This window comes from Pongo abelii, chromosome 11 (assembly GCF_028885655.2).
Source record: "Pongo abelii isolate AG06213 chromosome 11, NHGRI_mPonAbe1-v2.0_pri, whole genome shotgun sequence".
NCBI lineage: Eukaryota > Metazoa > Chordata > Mammalia > Primates > Hominidae > Pongo > Pongo abelii.
Window position 1 is genome coordinate 26,604,144 of NC_071996.2, and position 19,211 is coordinate 26,623,354.

Sequence of the window (19,211 nt, forward strand, 5' to 3'; positions counted from 1 at the left end):
CCGCAGCCTCGGCCCGCCGCCCCGCTGCCTTCACTTCCAGGTGGACTCCCCTGGCCTCTGGGCCTGCGGGCGCCTTTACCCTCCCCCATACCTTGGTACTGGCTTCACTGTGTTCTCATACGGAGCTTGCTAATACGTGTTCTAATATGAAATATTAGTGCCATTTTTATTTCTTACGCTAAATTAGCTGCCACCCTTTAGTGCCAACCAAGTCATATTTGACCCTGACCCCGCTCCTCTTTAATGAGAGGCAGTTTTCTTTGAGAAATCCTATAAAATCAAGCCGGTTGTGTTTTTCTCCAGATGATTATGGTTGGCATGACTATTTTCACCTTGATTGTAAATGTCATTACAAGTGTATAGTAAATGTTCACTCTTATTTTGAAGGGAAAACAATATGTCAGCAAAATGGAACAAAACCCACAGATTTCATAGATTTAAATACCTCTAAATTCCTGACCTCCGGTGTTTCATGGGGGCGGTATAAACACTAAGCACCTCTATGCAACCATTTCCTTATGGAATTTCTCTATTTTACATTGGTACACATGTATTCTTTACTGTTAACTTTCCGACCAATATGCTCCTTCTGAAAAGGTCGTGAGCACCGACTGTTTAAAAATTTTAAAAAAGCCTTTACTTTTAGACATTTGATATTTTAATAGTGTTACATTTTCCTCCTAAATTAGCTGAATTATTCAGGGATATCTCATGTAATAGAGGTTTACAAACTCTTAAAATAAGCTGATCTCTGGTGTACAGCTGCACTTGGAGCACTGGTGGGAGGGTCCACCCTGGGTATGTGGGGGAAGATGGAGAGCCGGGCTCTGTCTTGTGTGTTTGGGTGTGATGTAAAACTAAAAATACACAATAGTAATGAAACTTAAGATTTATTCATAAGTGCCCACTCCTTTCACCCGCAAACACATATGCTGGAGCCCCTCTCCTTGTCTTTTACCTAAATTTTCCTTTCTGTTGACTCTTCCTGTCAAGGTCTTCCATTTTTATCAGCTTACAAATACGTTGGGAACTGGCTGGAGGAACGTGGGGGTAAGGAGGAAGACAAATAGTATATGTGTCCATGCGGAAGGATGTTGCAGACTCTTTTGGTGACTTTCATGGACTTCAGCAAGAAGAGTAGAGCTGATGAGTGGTTTTAGAATAAGATACATCATTTAGGTCAGGGGTTTGTCTTCCCACATAATTGAAATAGCAATACTTGGTGACCACAGACCCCCAAATAGGGTTTCATTTGATCAGTTTCCATTTTGATTTTCAGTGCTGCCAAGTCTAATAGACAGACTAGGAGATGCTAAAGACTCTGTGAGGGAGCAGGACCAAACTCTGCTGCTAAAGATCATGGATCAAGCTGCTAATCCCCAGGTAGGGGCAAGAGATGTGTTTTGCGGTCAGCTGGCCAGTGCGCGTGCATGCGTGTGCGAGGGTGTGTGTGTGTACTTGCACAAACGGTGTGACTCCATAGACTTAAGCTGATATATTACAGATAAAAATTTTCACAGCATTCTATCTGTTTCCCCATGCAAGATATTTAAATAAATAAGTCACAAAAGTATGAGATGAATAAATTAGTGAATTTAACATGGGGGTATTGAATAAATTAGTGAATCTAATATACTTAGTTTTAATCCATTAGACTCTTCAGCTCATTTATGTAACCGACTCTCCAATGCTCTGCAAAGGGAGCTGTGGTGTCTGGGGAGTCAGGAGGCCTGGCTGGAGCCCTGGCCCCTGTCTTCTAGTGAATTGGGGCTGCTGGGATGGACCGAAACAGCCCTGCCTTCCCAGCTTCTACTGTCTTTTATTGGGGGGTGATCAGAAAAAGCAGAGGGCAGTGTGAGTGTGTGATCTTTGCCAACTCACTGGCTCCTTTGACCTTGCTTTCCTCACCCATAAAATGAGGACAGTTATACCTCTCTTTCAGGGTTCTTGGGAGAATTAAATGCAATTATGTAAATGAATGTGTTTTAAAAATTATAATTTGGTATACTTGATAGCATGATAGATGTCATTATTTTCCAATATGCTCTCAAGAGGATTAAATGTGTTGGTAGAAGATGGGACTAATTTGGCACTTGTTAAGAGGCTTGCCTTCTATTGCTCCCTTACAAAGTGACAGCTGCAGCAGTCTTCTCCTTTCCTCACCTGTTCTTTGTCATCTGCAGTACGTATGGGACAGAATGCTTGGAGGCTTCAAACACAAGAATTTCCGTACTCGAGAAGGCATCTGTCTCTGCCTTATAGCAACGCTCAATGCGTAAGTCTGGGTTGAGCCTGATATTTTTATGTGGCGGAATTTTTAAAAACTTTTTATTTTGAAATAATTATAGATTTACAGGAAGTTGCAAAGAAGTGTAGTATGAGATCTCACGCCCCCTTTACCCACCCTTGCCCAATGTTAGCACCTTGAATAACTATAGTACAGAATCAGTACCAGGAAGTTGAGATTGATACAATCCCTAGAACTTGCGCAAATTTCTCAGGTAAAACCACATGTGCATTTGTGTGTGTATACAACTGCACAGTCACTGCAGGGCTCCTTCATGCTGCTGTGTGTAGCTGCATCCTGACCCCTGGCCACCATGAATCTATTTGAATTTCCATGAATCTGTTCTCCCTCCCTATGATTTTGTCATTTCAAGAATGTTATGTAAATGGAATTATACAATATGTAACCTTTTGAGTTTATCTTTTTTTCACTCAGCATAATGCCCTTGAGGTTGCACCTGTCATTTGATAGTTCATTTTATTGCTAAATAGAATTCCTTGGTATAGATGTATCACAGTTGGTTAAACTAGTCACCTGTTGAAGAACATTTGGGTGATTTCCAATTTTTGGCTTTTATGAATAAAGCTGCTATGAACATTCATGTACAAGTTTCTACATGAACATAAGTTTCCATGTCTCTTGGATCAGTGCCCAAGAGTACACTTGCTGAGTGATTTGATAAATTCATTTTTAGTTTAAAAGGTACTGCCAATTTTTCCCCCAGAGTTGTCCATACTGTTTTACATTCCTACCAGCAATGTCCGAATAATCTGGTTTCTTCATACCCTTGCTAGCCATTGGATGTCACTTTTTTATTTTAGCCATTTTTATATGTGTGTAGTAATACCTCATTGTGGTTTTAATTTGTATTTATCTAATGGCTGTTGATGGTGAACATTTTTTTCATGTGCTTATTTGTAGGAGAGGCTTTTTAAAAATTACAAATTTCAAGCCTTTTTTTCTGATTATGAAAAAATACTGTATATATCATAAAAATTTACACAAGGAAAAAATAGAGATTACTATAATTCTGTTACCTTCAGATAATCACTGTTAAATTTGGTGCATTTTATCCTAACCTGTAAAGTTATGTTATTTTTAAAAACAAAATTGAGATTACAGTGTTTATATTACTTGTAAATTTTTTCCATCTTAATATGTTAGCCTTTTCAGTGCCATTAAATTTGGCCATATGTAGCTGAAGCTTAAAAAAAAAAAAACTTCTAGCCTTTGATCACAGTAGCTCCAGTTCTAGGAATTTATGCTAAGGTAGTAGGCAGATTAACCAAGAGATTTTTATTCACAAAGGCTATTTATCATGACAGGGATGGTGATGGTGAAAATTGTAACTCAAATGTGCCCCAGTAGGGCAGTACTTGGCTCAGATGTGCCCCAGTAGGGTAGATGCTCTGATTTGATTGCAGTCTTTTCATCCAGCGGTGTTGCCTGAATGTCTAGCTCTGCCACAGCACACGGGAGAATTAAACAAGGTCCCTCAAGTGACTCGTAGTTGGCTTACAGTGACAGAATAGTAATGCAGAGGCAGCACCTGTGAGGCAACTGGGACCTGGGGGGCTGGAGCTCTGGCCCAGCCTTAAAGGGTTAGGGCCAGATTGGCCAGAGCCCTGGGGGACAAGAGGAAGACTCATCTAGGAGAAGCCACCCTAGGTTTTGAACTCTGTGCAAAGGGGCCATCAGACACATTTACTTTGGAGCCAGTGTGGATGGGATGGAGAGAGACTTGGTATGAGCTGGTGATGGGGATTGGGGAGACACGGGAAGGGCAGGTGTGGGCAGACAGGCGTCTTTCTTTCTTTCCTCAGTTCTCACTAACAAGAAAGCACTCATTTTGTTTTCAGCTCTGGAGCACAGACTTTAACACTAAGCAAGATTGTGCCACATATATGCAACTTACTTGGAGATCCAAACAGCCAGGTGAGTGAGAAGGAACACCCTGGGGAGAAGTCATTGCTTACAGACTGTTGAGATGCATTCTGATGTTCCGTGGTGGATGGGACTGGAGTCCTAATCTTCATAGAACAATGATGATTATTTAAGAGATCCAGTACCTATTAGCATTTATAAAATATTTATACATTTAAATGTATAAAATAAGTTTACATTTAAGTATAAAATTGGTAAATGTGGTGGCCACTCTGTCCTCTTCTATACACAGGGCTGAGAAATCACTAGCCTAGAAATCGACGTTATCCAGACTAGCCTCGAAGATAAGATCTCTGGCCACCACCTCTGCAGCCAAAAGGGGTGGTGCCGGGAGTGGTAGTGCAGAATCTGCTGAGGTTGGGGAGAATGATTGGAAGAGGGTCTGAGGGGACTTTTCTGAGGTGATGGGAATGTTCTACATTTTGCTTTGGGGGGTGGCTCCACTGTGTATATCATTGTAGAAACTCCTCCAACTGAACCCTTAAGAACTGCAGACTTTACCTAAATTAACAAAAAGTACCACTTCCTTAGTGTGAGGGTAGGAGAGGAGCTGGCTGTCTCACCTGTGAGTTACCAGGCAATTCACAAAGTTGTACAAGTCTGGGCTGGAGAAATAGCATTGAACTCTCCTCCCAGTTCAATGCTATTTCTCAACCAGAGTCATTTTTATTATGTCATACAAACTGATAAGAATGATACGTCATTAGAAGAAGGGACAGAAAATGGAACAGTAATTTACAAGAGAAATATGTATGGTCAGTGGCCTCTCCTGTGAAATCTTGTTGATAACTGCTAAGTTACCCTCCCAGGAGGTTGTATCAGGCTGGCCTTCCACCCAACCTCCCGTGGCCTCTAGCTCCCCTGAGCCGGCACCCCTCCCCTCCTGCTCTCCAGGCCCTTTCCTTATCTTGCTCTTAGTTCCAGTAGCAGGTGTCTCTCCCTTCTCTTTAGCTTTTGTGCTGCTCCTTCTACGCCAGCCTCTCCCCTCCTCACTGCCTGTCGTCTGCTGTCTCCCTGCTTTCTTCTTCCACTCATGCCCTTTTTCAGCCTTTTTTGAAAATACATAGCATTAGGCCGGGCACGTGGTGGCTCATGCCAGTAAGCCAGTAATCCCAGCACTTTAGGAGGCCAAGGTGGGTGGATCACTTGAGGCCAGGAGTTTGAGACCAGCCAGGGCAACATGGTGAAACCCCATCTCTACCAAAAATACAAAAATTAGCCAGGCATGGTGTCGTTCACCTGTGATCGCAGCTACTTGGGAGCCTGAGGCACAAGAATCACATGAATCTGGGAGGCAGAGGTTACAGTGAGCCAAGATCGTGCCACTGCATTCCAGCCTGGGCAACCCAGCAAGACTTTTTCTTTTTTAAAAAAAAAAAAGGAAAATATATGGCATTGGAAATAAATGTTTAGACATTTTTATTTACTTAATCATACTTTATATTCATCGTTAATTTAAAAATAAATTGTGCTATTTTTTAAAAAGATTCTAAATTACCAAATAGATTATCGTTTTGTATCCTTCCCCCTTTTGGTTTTGTTTCTGTTTTTGTTTTCCATGGGAAAAATCCTTTGTAGAGGCCGCACTCTGGGGGTTTCGCTGCCGTCACATGGAGTGCTCTAGCAGAGCAGAAAAGCCAACTTGCTGAGGTGATTCTCTCCTCATTCAGTTGCTGACTTTGGCCAGACAGGTGATGTGAATGTTCACACTGCCTGTGCAGATCTTAATACCTGGGGTGGGCGGTGCAGGGCTGGCTCCTCTAAATGCACTTCTGTGGTGGGGCAATATAAGAACACAGACCAGACCTACACCATCCAGAACTACAACAAGGGACGTTGTCTAGAGTCTGGTTTGGGGAGGGGAGCACTGCATGGCTGTGCACCACACTGCAGTCCATCCCACAGGATCCCCTCACTCACCCCCGTTTCCCCTTCTTCCTCTTTTTCTTCCACATATATTTAGCCAGAGCTCATGCTGTGGACCTGTCTTGTCTGTGTGGATCCTTGGGCTTTTTGGGGAAGGGGATAGAGATTACTAGCTTGATTTTGCTTCTGAGCCTCAAATTTTGCTTCTGCAACTGAGGTGGACCACATCCTCCAGAGGAAGTGAAGGAAATGCCTCGTTGTCCTAGGGCTCTTCACTGATGAATAACCTCAGTATTTCCCCGCCCAAAAGATCATGGATTCAGTGTAAATTTTAAGAGACATTGGGAGTGGAATGTTAAGCACATTTAAAATTTTGAATGGGTACATTCTCATCCTTGAAGCTATTCAGATAAGCCTTGGAGAATGCCCTACTCTTCACAGGTTTTCCTTTTCTCTGAAGTTTTCTGCTAGAGGAGGTCTCGCTTAAAAGTTCCCTGAAGCTTTGGTAGAAAGGAGACAGGAAGGGCCTAGTCTGTTTTTGTGTTGGGCTACTCTCTGATACTATTTTTCTCCTTTAGATCTAGGGTTAACTTGTAAGGTCTCTAGGGATTTTAACAAGATTTTCTTTATTTTAGAAGTACACAGATTAAATTTCAAATGATCAGCACAATCCCACAATTTCAAAATGTAGATTCAGTTGTTTAAGAGTTTAAGATAATGTCGAGTCTTCAACAGTTTGACATACTGTTCTAAAGCTGCCAAAAGGCAGAGTATGTTTAATATTAATACTTGAGCTACCTGACACAATGTAAGACACCTAGGTTAAAGGCATAGATCCCTGCTTTGCAGGTAATAGCTGACCTTGGGGTCACTTGCATCTTGAGCCTGTTTCCCCTTTAAAGTGGAGGCAGTGGGAAGTGCCTCACCCCTCAATCCTTATGAGAGTCCTTGCAAGTGAATGTTCTTAGGTGCTGGTGTGACCTGTTGGTCTAAGTAGAAGACTCTCAGAAGGCCAAGTTACTCAGTAGTCTCATCATCTGAGATGGTCATTTTCATTTGCAGAAATCATGCACCTACCATGTGCCAGTGGGTTTCTGAGAAACCCAGGTGTATAGTGCTTTAAATGTATGAAAAACCTTAATTGTAGGATAGCCTTAGTGTCTTGAGATATATTTGTGATATTGACGTAGCCATACTGATACCAAACATTGGCAGCCCTGGAGTAGACTATACACATACTGCCATATACCAGACACTAGTTTCACTACCAAAAATCAGGTGCTCCTGGACTGATTATGGGTAATAATAATAATAATACAACTGAAAAACAAAAGTAGTACATTTAAATGGATTACATCTTACTGCTGTATAAATCATAAATAGATTATATAATTTTACAAAATAATTTATGAAGAAGCAAAGAGATAGTTTTTTAAAATAAGATAGAAAATGTGAGACTTGTTTAAAATGTTTCATTAAGCCAAAAATTCAAGTTAGCACTTCCTGCCTAGTGTCTTTAATGTCAGTTATACTTTTTGTGCCAGGAAGCCCTAGGCTTTGGCCAGGACTTTGGAGCCTATAGTGGTTTTGTGGGTTGAGTTCTAGACCTGTGTGTCTGCTTTTGCGAAAGTTCTTATTATTTGTTTTGTTTTTTCATTTCCCCCACCTCATCCATAAGATGAGGTTGGTACTCTACAGGCAGCTTTCAGTATTCTGTAGTAGACAGGATTTACAGCTAGAGTATTCCAAATTGAGCACTCTGAAAATAATCCATATATTCACATGTGCCTTAGGAATGTTTTGTCCACACATACATTTGCACGCGTGCACACACACACACACATACACAGACATACAATCAATCCATATCTCCCTTTTGCCAGGAAGTTCTGCCACCTACCTCCCCGATACTAACCAAGTTAATTATTTCTGCTTCTGGGGTTCTTGTGTAGCTTGCATGTGCTTTTGCTGTTGCCTTTATTTTAATTTTTTCATTAATCTTTCCTACTAGTCTCTGAACCTCTAGAGTTAAGATTATAACTTGTTCCTCTTTGCAGTTCCCAATGTCCCATAACTATTCGAATGACTTTCCCTTATTTGCCAAGTCTCAGACCAGAGAGGACACTGTTGTATCAGTGTTGTCTCTGCACTCAGGCACCTGACCTAGTAGTCAGCCTCCAGCTCTTCATTTCCCTACGGCCAGTGTATGGAGAATCCTCTTTCAGCTCTTCAGGCAGCGGCTAACAAAGACTGGATTTGGTGTTTAAAATTAACTCGGCAAGTGTTCATTTCCTTGGTGGTCTGAGTGCAGTGACTCAGAGCAGGGAAGCCTTTCAGAGTGGGCCACAGGTGCACAGTGTGTGTGGGCTAGGATGCTTTTGGTTACAAGTAACTGAAAGCCCAACTCAGAATCATTAGAGCAGTAGGGAAATGTGTCATTCTGCGTGACGACAGGTCCTGACATAGGAAGTTTCCGGGATCTGCCAGTAGCTTGGAGCCGGAGTCTTGGGCACCTCAGCCTGTGTGCATTGCCCCCTAGAGCTCTCAGCACAGGCACAGCACAGGTACAGCTGCCGCACGCACGCACGGTTGGCCTGGCAGAGAGGAGGCTGCTGCTTTGTGAGCTCCTCTTCTGTTTTCAACTTTCATATGGAAAGGTTCAAACATACACACAAGCAGTGAGAGTGCCATAAAGCGTCCTCATGTGCCATCAGCTCATTTGACAAGGCCAGTTCAGTTTTGTCTTTTTCCCCTCCTCCACCCCATTATTTTGAAGCAAAAGTTAGATTATGTTGAGGCAAATCTTAGACCACATTTATTTAACTCTTAAATATTTTAAAAGATAGACTTTTTTTCCCTCAAAAACATAACTTTAATACCATTGTCACCTCCTATGTCCCGAGAATCAGCAGTTCTCTCCTATCGTCAAATACCCAGCCAGTGTTCACTTTTCCCTGAATGTCTTTTTCCAAGAGCAGAGAAATGTTTTCTAGAAGCTTTCCCACAGATTCCCCTCATGTTTCATTGTTGGAGAGTTGCATTCCATGCCCCTGTGTGACCCAGCTGCTGGGAAGGGACTAGAATTATGTGATGGCCGTACACTAAGGATGTACCTCCTGAGCTGAGGGAAGCTTTTCTTCCTGGAGGTGGGGATTTCAGTATGAAGTCTGTACTTGTTGATGAGGACAGGGCAGTGGCTGTAACAGAGGCAGCCAGTGGTCCGAGGCATCCTAACAATAGGAATTCCCTTGACTAGATAAGAAAAGCCTGAGTTCTGCCTGAAGACTTTTGATTTCATCTTCACAGCACCTCACCTACCCTTTTGCAGGCAGGCTGGCAGAGGGTTGCGTCCAGTGGGACTCCCCATGCTGACTGCTGGCCCTCTTGTTGAGTTTGGTGACGTTTTCAAAGCCTAAAACATCTTGAAACATGATGACCATTGCTAATTTCATGCTGTCTCCAGCTGGACAGAGCTCAGGAGGAGGGAGGAGCACCTCTACTGCTGGCTTGACAGAGCTCCCATGCGGCCCTGCCACAGTTGCAGCCTGGGAGCCAGGGGTGGGCTCTTGGGCACAGCTGTGCTGGGGTGCTGGGGTACCCACGCTCCAAGGCACTGGCTGTGGGGCTGTGCTGGGTTCTAGGAGGACAGGGTGGATTTAGGGTCTCATTAGTCTATAGACTGCTTCCCTGTCCCCCACCCTAGGGCAGAAGCCTTCCTTTGAGTTTTTTGCTTTGCAGGAAGCCTTTATTTTGGCATCCACAATAAGGTGCAGTGCGCTGGTGAGAAGGATGTTGGCTTGCCCCCAGAGAGGTGCCCCAGCCTGCCATTCCTGATCTGTGTGCCTTGGGCAGGTGACTAACCTTGCCAGCCTCTACACCCTCCAGTGTGCAGTGACTATGAGGAAGGAAGGAACAACACGGTCAGACATTGGAGACCTTAGATTCTGTAAAGCATGCATATAAGACCTGGCAGAGCGTGCTGCATGTATGGGGCTCTTGTCTTTTTGCAGTCTTCATGGCCTGACACATTGCAGTGCCTTTCTGTGGTGAGCCTGAGGGATCAGCAGGGAGAGGCAGTGCGAGACCAGTGAGAGCCTGTGTAGAAGCGAATAGCTGCATTGTCCTTCAGTCTCAGCTGAATGGCTTTTATTTAAACCTCTTCTCTATTAGAGTGTCCTACTTTGCAGTATCAAAGAATATCTGTTCATCTGCAGTTCTTCAGTGAAGAATAGTTTAGATCCCTAAATGCTATCTGACCCTGTAACTTTCTAGGTCTAAGGAACGATTATTTTAAAGGATAAAGATGTTGGTTTAAAAGATATAGATAACACTAGCCATTGTGTTGATTGCTTTATAGATACAAACTATAGGTAACAAACTGCTGGCAAAAAGCTGGTTTCAGCCTATAGCTTCGTGGGTGTGTGTATGCTTGTGCCTGCAGAATGTTTTAATTTTACATTTTGAGTTCAAATGAGTTTATATTTGGGAGATGTATATTTTTAACTTTTCTTGAAAGGATAGAAGGTCTGGTAAAGCTGTGCTTCCATTCCTCTGTGGCTGGGTGGTGCTGGCCCATCTGCCTGAGCACCTTATCTCTCTTCTGTCCCTGCCTCCAGGGTTCCCTGCCAGTGCCATTTGTCACCCTGCACTCAGCCTCCTGCAGTCACTCACTCCTCATGTCACTGCCTGGCCTGTGTAGGCGTTTCAGTTCATTTTCACCTAGTAGGCACTCAAATATTTGTTGAATGAAACTGTTATTTCTTTCAGTCCTCAGAGCAACCCTCAATTTACAGAGGAGGAAATTGAGACCAAAGGAGTTCTAGTGTTTTGTCTAAGGTTACACAGCTCCCTAAATGGCCAAGTAGATCCTTAAGTCTACTTATTAATATTTGACTCTAAAGCTAGTAATTTTTCCAGTAAGTCTCTTAAACGTTTATGGCCCAGACTTTCTAAGTAGCTGACTGGGTATTGATTGTTCTTTAAAGAGATCACCCATTGAGATTTGCTCTGAGCAGATGTTATCTCTAGAAACTAAGCAATGGTGATACACTTTAATAATATTCAAGGTATAGTAGCATTGACTACTTCTGTAATATGTGCATTTTTCTTTTTTCTTTTTCTTGAGACAGCGTCTTGCTCTGTCACCCAGACTGGAGTGAAGTGGTGTGATCTTGGCTCACTGCAACCTCTGCCTCCTGGGTTCAAGCGATTCTTGTGCCTCAGTGTCCCAAGTAGCTGGGACTAACAGGCGCTCACCACCATGCCCAGCTAAAGTGTTTTTTTTGTATTTTTAGTAGAGACAGGGTTTCACCATGTTGGCCAGGCTGGTCTCCAACTCCTGACCTCCAGTGATCTGCCTGCCTCGGCCACCCAAAGTGCTGGGATTACAGGCATGAGCCACCGTGCCTGACCGCATTTTCAATGTAAAAATGTTCCCTAACATTAGAAATTATTTTTTTCCCCCAAAAATAAACTGATAATCTGTGTTTGTCACCTCTGGCTGCCATAACAAAATGCTGTAGACTGAGTGAGTTAAACAACAGAAATTAATTTTCTCACAGTTTGGGAGGCCGGGTTCTGGTTGGGGCTCTCTTCCTGGCTTGTAGATGGCTGCCATCTCACTATGTGCTTATATGACCTCTTCTGTGTGTGTACCCAGCTCTCTGGCTTCTCTTATGAGGACACTAATCCTCTAATTTTAGGGTCCTACCATCATGACCTCATTTAATCTTAATTGCCTGTTTTTTTTTTTGAGACGGGGGTCTCGCTCTGTCACCCAGGCTGGAATGCAGTCGTGTGATCTCAGCTCACTGCAACCTCTGCCTCCCGGGTTTAAGTGATTCTCCTACCTCAGCCTCCCAAGCTGGGATTACAGGCGTGCGCCACCACGCCCAGCTGATTTTTGTATTTTTTAGTAGAGATGGGGTTTCACCATGTTGGTCAGGCTGGTCTCGAACTCCTGACCTCGAACTCGCCTGAACTCAAACTCCTGAACTTAAACTCGCCTGCCTGGGCCTTCCAAAGTGCTGGGATTATAAGCACGAGCCACCATACCCAGTTACCTCCTTTTTCTAAAAAAAAAAAAAACAAAAAAAAAAAAACTTGAGTCTTGCTTTATCTCTGAGGCTACAGTGTGGTGGTAGGATTATAGCTCACTGCAGCCTCCAACTCCTGAGCTTGAGTGATCCTCCTACCTCAGGCCCCCCCAAGTAGGTAGGACTGTAGGTGAGTACCAACTGGTCCAGCTAATTAAGAAAAACTTTTTTTGTAGAGATGGGCGCTCACTTTGTTGCCCAGGCTGGTCCCAAATCCCTGGGCTCAAGCTGTGCTCCTACCTTGGCCTCCCAAAGTGCTGGGATTACAGGTGTGAGCCACCATGCTCGGCCCTTAATTGCATCCTTATAGGCCCTATCTTGAAATATGTTGGAGAGTTAGGGCTTCATCATTTGAATTTTGGGGGCACACAGTTCAGTCCATAGCATGAGGTTTTGGGTGACAATATAGCCTAAGATTTGCCTTTTTCCACTGGAAGAGATAAAAATTATGAGTAAAGTTACCTGTCGTGTAACACTGTTAAATCAGAGGACTCCCTTCAGTATTTCAAATTGTAAATTTTTGTTTGTATTCCTACTTCTTTTCTCTTCATTCTCCACTACCTTGATGTTGTACTCCCATCTTTGCTTACTGAATTAAGCACAGTCTCCCCAGTACCACCTGGCCTTAGTTCCATTTTATGTTTTAAAAATGTTTTTCTTCCTACCTTTTTATTTGCAAATTTTTTAACATACAGAGAAAGTGAGTGTATTTACCAGTTAACATTTGTCACATTTGTTCTGTATCTCTGTGTACACACATACATACATATACAGACGCATACTTTTTTCTTGAGCCATTTGAAATTAACATGCAGATATAATGATTTTTTTTTTCTTTCTTTCTGAGACAGAGTCTTGCTCTGTTGCCCAGGCTGGAGTGCAGTGGCATAATCTCAGCTTACTGCAAACTCCGCCTCCCGGGTTCAAGCGATTCTCCTGCGTCAGCCTCCTGAGGAGCTGGACTACAGGTGCATGCGCCACCACGCCCGGCTAATTTCTTTGTATTTATAGTAGAGACAAGGTTTCACCATGTTGGCCAGGCTGGTCTCGAACTCCTGACCTTGTGATCTGCCCACTTCGGCCTCCCAAAGTGCTGGGATTCTAGGCGTGAGCCACCGCGCCCGGCTTATGATGATATTTTTAACCCTAGACTTATCAGTGTGTATCATTTAATAACAAGGATATTTTCTTATATAAACTCATGTCATTTCTCTCACCCTGGAAATTTAGCATGGATACAGTGATGTGTAATATACAGTCCGTATTCAAATTTCTCCAGGTTAGAAAAAAAATCTACCCTGTCTTTCACACCTTATTTCGTATTTCATGCTGCTTTCTTAGTTTGATCTGGTCTAGCCAGACTGGCGTACTTCCTCTTCCTGAAGCATGTGCCGTGCATGTCTGCTTTCATGCCTTTGCACAGGCTGTGTCTTATTCGGAATCCGCTCATTCCATCTGGACCTGGTGAAATCCTGCTGTTCCAAGCACTTCGCAGTGGTTTCTTCCTCATACAGCATCCCTTGACATCCCCTAATGTGATTGCTCCCTTCTTTAAACTGCAAGCTCTTTATGCTCTTGAATAATGTTTATTGCATCATGCCCTGTAATGTAGAATTTTAGGACTTTTTAGAAATCTCCTTCTTAGGACTAGGGGCTTCTTGAGTATGGGACTTCATATAGCCTGTACTACCCATTTTTGTTGCTCATTAAGTATTTGTTTAATTGACTTAAATCCAGAGTGTTTTACATGGTATTTTATTTTTAGTATCATTTATTTATTTTTAGTGTTGTTTCTTAATTTGGAAAGATGGTCTGAAAATTCCAGTTTTCCAAAATTACCTTAAAGAATGGAAAGAACTAAGGATATGGACTTTGCCGTGTATATAGGGATGGGGGTCCCACAGTTTTACTACCCTTTGACATTGTATCAGCAAAGTGAAAACTGTCAAACATGGCTTTCTCTAGACAAATGTATGTAAGGATTGTATTCACAGTTGCACTGGTAAAATGGTGATAAGTTGGGGTGGTATATGGCCTGTTGTGTCCCAGCAGGACTTGCTGGGGGATGACACAGAGCAGCTGTAAGATCTCTTCTTTTATATCTAGGTTCGAGATGCAGCAATAAACAGCTTAGTGGAAATTTACAGACATGTAGGAGAACGTGTGAGGGCAGATCTCAGTAAAAAAGGATTGCCACAGTCCCGGTGAGTGCAGATTTTTTCCTTTCTTCTGCTCTACCCCCCCCCACCCCCACCCCCATTCTTTTCCAGTTAATATCTTGATTTGCAATACTTTTTCTGTTGTGGTTATTTTATTCAGAGAATCTACGGTTAGAGGGTCACTGGAGATTTTGTCCAGATCATTCATCAGGGGTCTGCTCCCATTCCAGTTCCTCAGAAATGAGAGTTTCTCACTCAGACAACTGGCCAGGTCCCATGCCACATACTGATTTTAAAAGCAATTGGTATTGAAAAATTCAGCACTCTTAATTTTTATGGTTCTATATCTATGATTCTGTATCTATATCTGTACAGACAGCACTTAGTATAGTAGGTGCTTAGAATATATTTGAATGAATGAAGCCATTCCAGAATGTGTTTGGATAAAAATTCATAAGTTATAATTTTGGTAATCATGTTTTAAATGTAACTTTCTGTTTTCATGTCATTCGCAATGTGTATAAGCCCATGCAAGGGGATCAGCGTCTCATCAGACCCAAGACAATTGGAGTCCACAAATGTGACTTTGTTATAGTCCAGATTTTTAAAATAATGTAGTGATCAGATATGTATAATTTTAACTGTGATGGAGAAACTTAACACCAAATTAATTCCAAACTTTTACCCTGGGTCATTCCTTTAAGGGGGAAAGTAGTGTTAAAATTCCAGACAGAACTGGAGTGGACTCACAGGGCAGCTTATCTGAGCCTGTCATTTTATCCATGGAAACCCCAGAGGCCTAGAAACATGAAGTGACTTTTGAGAGATTACACAGCTACTAAGAGAGAGACCCAAGTTCAAAACCCTGTTCTTCTGACTTGCCTTTTAATTTTCTCCGTCCTGTTTCACAAAAGAATTTATGGCATACTGGGCATCTGGAAATGGGATGGAATATTGAAGTATACAGGAGTCAACTGTCTTGATGTCTTTAAGGCAAACATGACGGCGGAGGGCCCCAGACCCTCAAGTGGCGGCTCCATGGGCAGACAAGTGGACTGTGCTTCCTTGTGGTTGAGAGTCATGCCTGATTTGGAATTGCTCTCACCATCTGTGCACAGGATGATTAGATGGGAATAAAACTACTTTTCATGTTCTTTACAAAAGATAATCTGTGATAATAGTTTGTTTGTTTTTTTTTTTTTTTAAAGTTCCTGTGTTTTGTGAACCTCAGCCTTCTGGTCTTTGAATATATGGTGAGAACACAGGAGGAAAAAGAACTCAATAGCAATACTAAACAATCTCTTAGGGAAAGTTGGAGGGCACAGATGAGCAGGGAAGGCATGATATCAAGGGAAGGGACTGTTTAATGACGAAGTCACCGTGATTGTTGGGAAAACAGGTCTCGAGAGTGAAACCCTGCCCTGCTGCAGGGATGGCCTCATGCCATGCTGTGTAACTTGATGTGACCCCAGACCATGAATCCACCATTTTACACAGTTTCCATCTTAACAGGAGGCTTCCTCTGTATTTTTGGAGGGTAACCACAGCAAAGTAGCAAATCAGGGGGAAATGACATGGTGAAACCGAGATCTAGAGAGGTGAGTGCAGGAAAGAGTTAATGCAGCTGGCCTGAGACTGCTGTCCTTAGAAAGGCCTGCTTACAGGCCTGGCCCCGTGCTGGTGTCTAGAAATGTGGATTTGGGGAGGGCCCCCACCATTCCCAACAAGTGGAATAAGAGTGGCTCACTGTGTCAAACTGCACAGCACAATTTGGTTTATGCTGAATACCTGCTTTCCTTCTGGGAGTCTGGCATTTTGTTAAGTGCCAGGCAGAGGGTGTTTACATGACCAGCCCCCAGGAAAAACCCTGGGCACTGAGTCTCTAAGGAGCATTCCTGATAGAAAGCATCTCACTTGTGTTGTTACAAGTCACTGCTGAGGGATTAAATGTGTCCTGTGTGACTCTACCAGGAGAGTCTCTAGGATGCTTGCCTGGTATCCTCTGGGTTTCACCCCATACATCTTTTTCTTTTGCTGATTGTGCTTTGTATCCTTTTGCTATAAAAAATCACAGCTGTGACTATGATTGTGCTGAGTCCTGTGAGTCTTCCTAGTGAACCAGTAAGCCTGGGGGTGGTTCTGGAGATCCCCAACACGGTGGGACCTCAGAGGTCTGGATGCCGGAGCTGGAGTTAAAGCCACCTTTTCCAGCTTCTCAGTCACATGTTTCTCAGGTTCTTCACATGACCGCCTCCTTCTTCTCTTTTTTATTTAAAAACAAAACAAAACAAAACATTAAAAAAGGTGCTACAAAAGAACTTGGACCTCTGAATAGAAATGAGGGTTTCTGCTAGCTCACATTACCTAAAATCCTCCTACAAATTCTCCAAAATGGAGAGGGTGTTCTTAGGGAAATGGACCCGCACCCTTCACATCCATATTGTGACACTTTGGCATACACAAGTGCTTGGAGAACTATGCTGTTCTTTAAAAACCTTACTCTAGTGAGAGAAGCTGAAACTTCAAGTTTCTTTGCGTTTACTACAAGACAGTTACCTAAGATCTAGAACTCTGAGGGGCAGAGGCTCCAGTTACCACCTTTGTTTTTGTGCCCAAATGGAATGAGGCTTTTATGGTATCAGAAAACTTCAGCATCTGCTATATGTGGCTCCACATGGGTGACTGGATTACTTGAATAGTCTAGACTTCTCTTACATCATTATAGATTTTTTAGTAATTTTGTGAGCGTAGATTTTTCAACTTAGCAAGTTTCCATAGGACTAGTACAATATTGTAAAATTTGCTTAATGCTTTCCAAAAGTTGGATTTAGTTCTAAATTAAAAATGTCTTCATAAGAGTTTGTTCACCAAGAGAGTATGTTGAGAAGAATACGATTAATTATATCTCTAAGAAATACGTGGTGAAGAAAATGCCTTAGTGAGATCACCTAAATGACTTAAATAGCAAGAGTAGTAATCCCATTCAAGTAACAATTTTCTTTGTCCATTTCGCAGTTGAGAAAAGAGACCTGTACAACTAGCTTCACTTTGGAGGAGCTGGAATTAGGGATTAAGGCCATTTGTTGTTATTTCAGTCTTCTCTTCTTGTGGCCAAAATCATATCGAGCCAGATAATAAAGTGGAGGTAGTTAACAAAATCTTCATGTTAGAGGGTCTCCCTGCTTACATGCGGTCTCAGAGTAGTTGAGGCCCTAAAGGTATAGAATATTTGACCATTTAACATGGTTTTTACATGTATTATTATAGTTCATGTATATATGTTCAGAAAATAAATAACTTCTAGCCATCATAAGATATCTGTAGTTGTGTGATACTCTGTGAGGCATGCTTGACAACTTAAAATGTTAACTCTTTGTTACTTTCATAAAATTTCAGCATATCCTGACGTTCACTCTCATCCCATTGAGTCTTCTAGAAAATATTTTTAGTCAGTATCACATATTTTAGTTTGCAGAGTGTTGGGAAAAAGGTCACTGATGTTAAATTTCTTCTGGGATCATCATTTGGGAACCAAGCTTCTAAAAAGCAGTGGCTTTAAACCTGAAGATAATTTAACTTATAGACAGGGCTGAGACATAGGTCACTTGATTCATTATAACTATTTGGTAGCTTGCATTGTGAACCTACTTTTTTAAAAAACAGATTTCATAATATTTACTCGTTTGCTATCTATTTTAAAATTTATAAACATTCATTAGGTTTTATTACTTAATGATTGTTTCGGAAAGGGAAAATTGGTACTTTAAAATTTTTAACTTGCTTGCTAAAGCTTTAGTGTTAAAGAGAACCCAAGGTGAAAGCAGATGATAAATTGCTCTGAGACATCACTTATTTTTAATTTTATTTTTTGTCGTAGTTATTTGTACACACAGAGATTCAACTAGATTTATAAGATACATTTTTGAACAGACAATTCCTCACTCTTTCTGCCATTTTCTGCTCCTCAGAGGCAAACGCTGTCAACTGTTTTTATTGATCCTTTTGTTATTTACTGTTCTCCTAATAATCGGCAGGTATTGCTATTTAAAAATTTTTTGTCACTATAAGACTTATACTTTTCACTATGGAGGCTGAATTTCAGCTCTCTCTCTCTCTCCCTTTTTTTTGAGATGGAGTTTCACTCTTGTTGCTCAGGCCGGAGTGCAGTGGTGTGATCTCGGCTCACTGCAACCTCCACCTCCTGGGTTCAAGTGATTCTTCTGCCTCAGCCTCCGGAGTAGCTGGGATTGCTGGCATGCACCACCATGCCTGGCTAATTTTGTATTTTTAGTAGAGACGGGGTTTCTCCATGTTGGTTAGGCTGATCTCGAACTCCCGACCTCAGGTGATCCACCCGCCTCGGCCTCCCAAAGTGCTGGGATTACAGGCATGAGCCACTGCCCCTGACCGCTCTCTTTTCTCTTAACCTCTCTCATATATACTTCCAATCTCCTCATCTATCAAATAAAGTCATATTTTAATTTTGGTAAGGACAACATATAGTTCATATTATGATTATGAATGCTATTTACAGTTCACTATTAATATTTGACAAACTATGATTACCTTTTTCTTACAACTTTTTGTTTTTCCTGGAGTTAACTGTTTTAGTTTCATTTGTATAGTTGTCTATATACTTACTGCATACTCATACTTTCTACTTGCTAACTTCTCTGCCAGTTGTGTAAGTCCATGAAGCCTGTTTCAGCCTGGACTGGCTGCCTTCACTGCCTCTTGCAAACCTATCATCCTGACACCTCTTTGTCATCCTGGGTCTTTGCTTCACCTTTCTCGGCAGGTGCATCTGCTGTTTCTTGGAGACCAGGCCTTTTCTTTCTTGGTTCATTCACTCATTCATTC

At 42.2% G+C, this 19,211-nt stretch overlaps 1 protein-coding gene across 25 annotated transcripts in view; it reads left to right on the plus strand.

The window, feature by feature from the left end:
* Positions 1-19,211, plus strand: part of CLASP1 (cytoplasmic linker associated protein 1) — a 310,798-nt gene that overhangs the window by 119,146 nt on the left and 172,441 nt on the right. For all 25 annotated transcript variants that reach the window (XM_063712719.1, XM_063712722.1, XM_063712720.1 and 22 more), the window contains exons 4-7: positions 1,280-1,383; positions 2,184-2,275; positions 4,147-4,222; positions 14,299-14,396. In XM_063712719.1, coding sequence (XP_063568789.1) covers positions 1,280-1,383; positions 2,184-2,275; positions 4,147-4,222; positions 14,299-14,396 — 370 coding nt within the window. The remainder of the gene's footprint in view (positions 1-1,279; positions 1,384-2,183; positions 2,276-4,146; positions 4,223-14,298; positions 14,397-19,211) is intronic.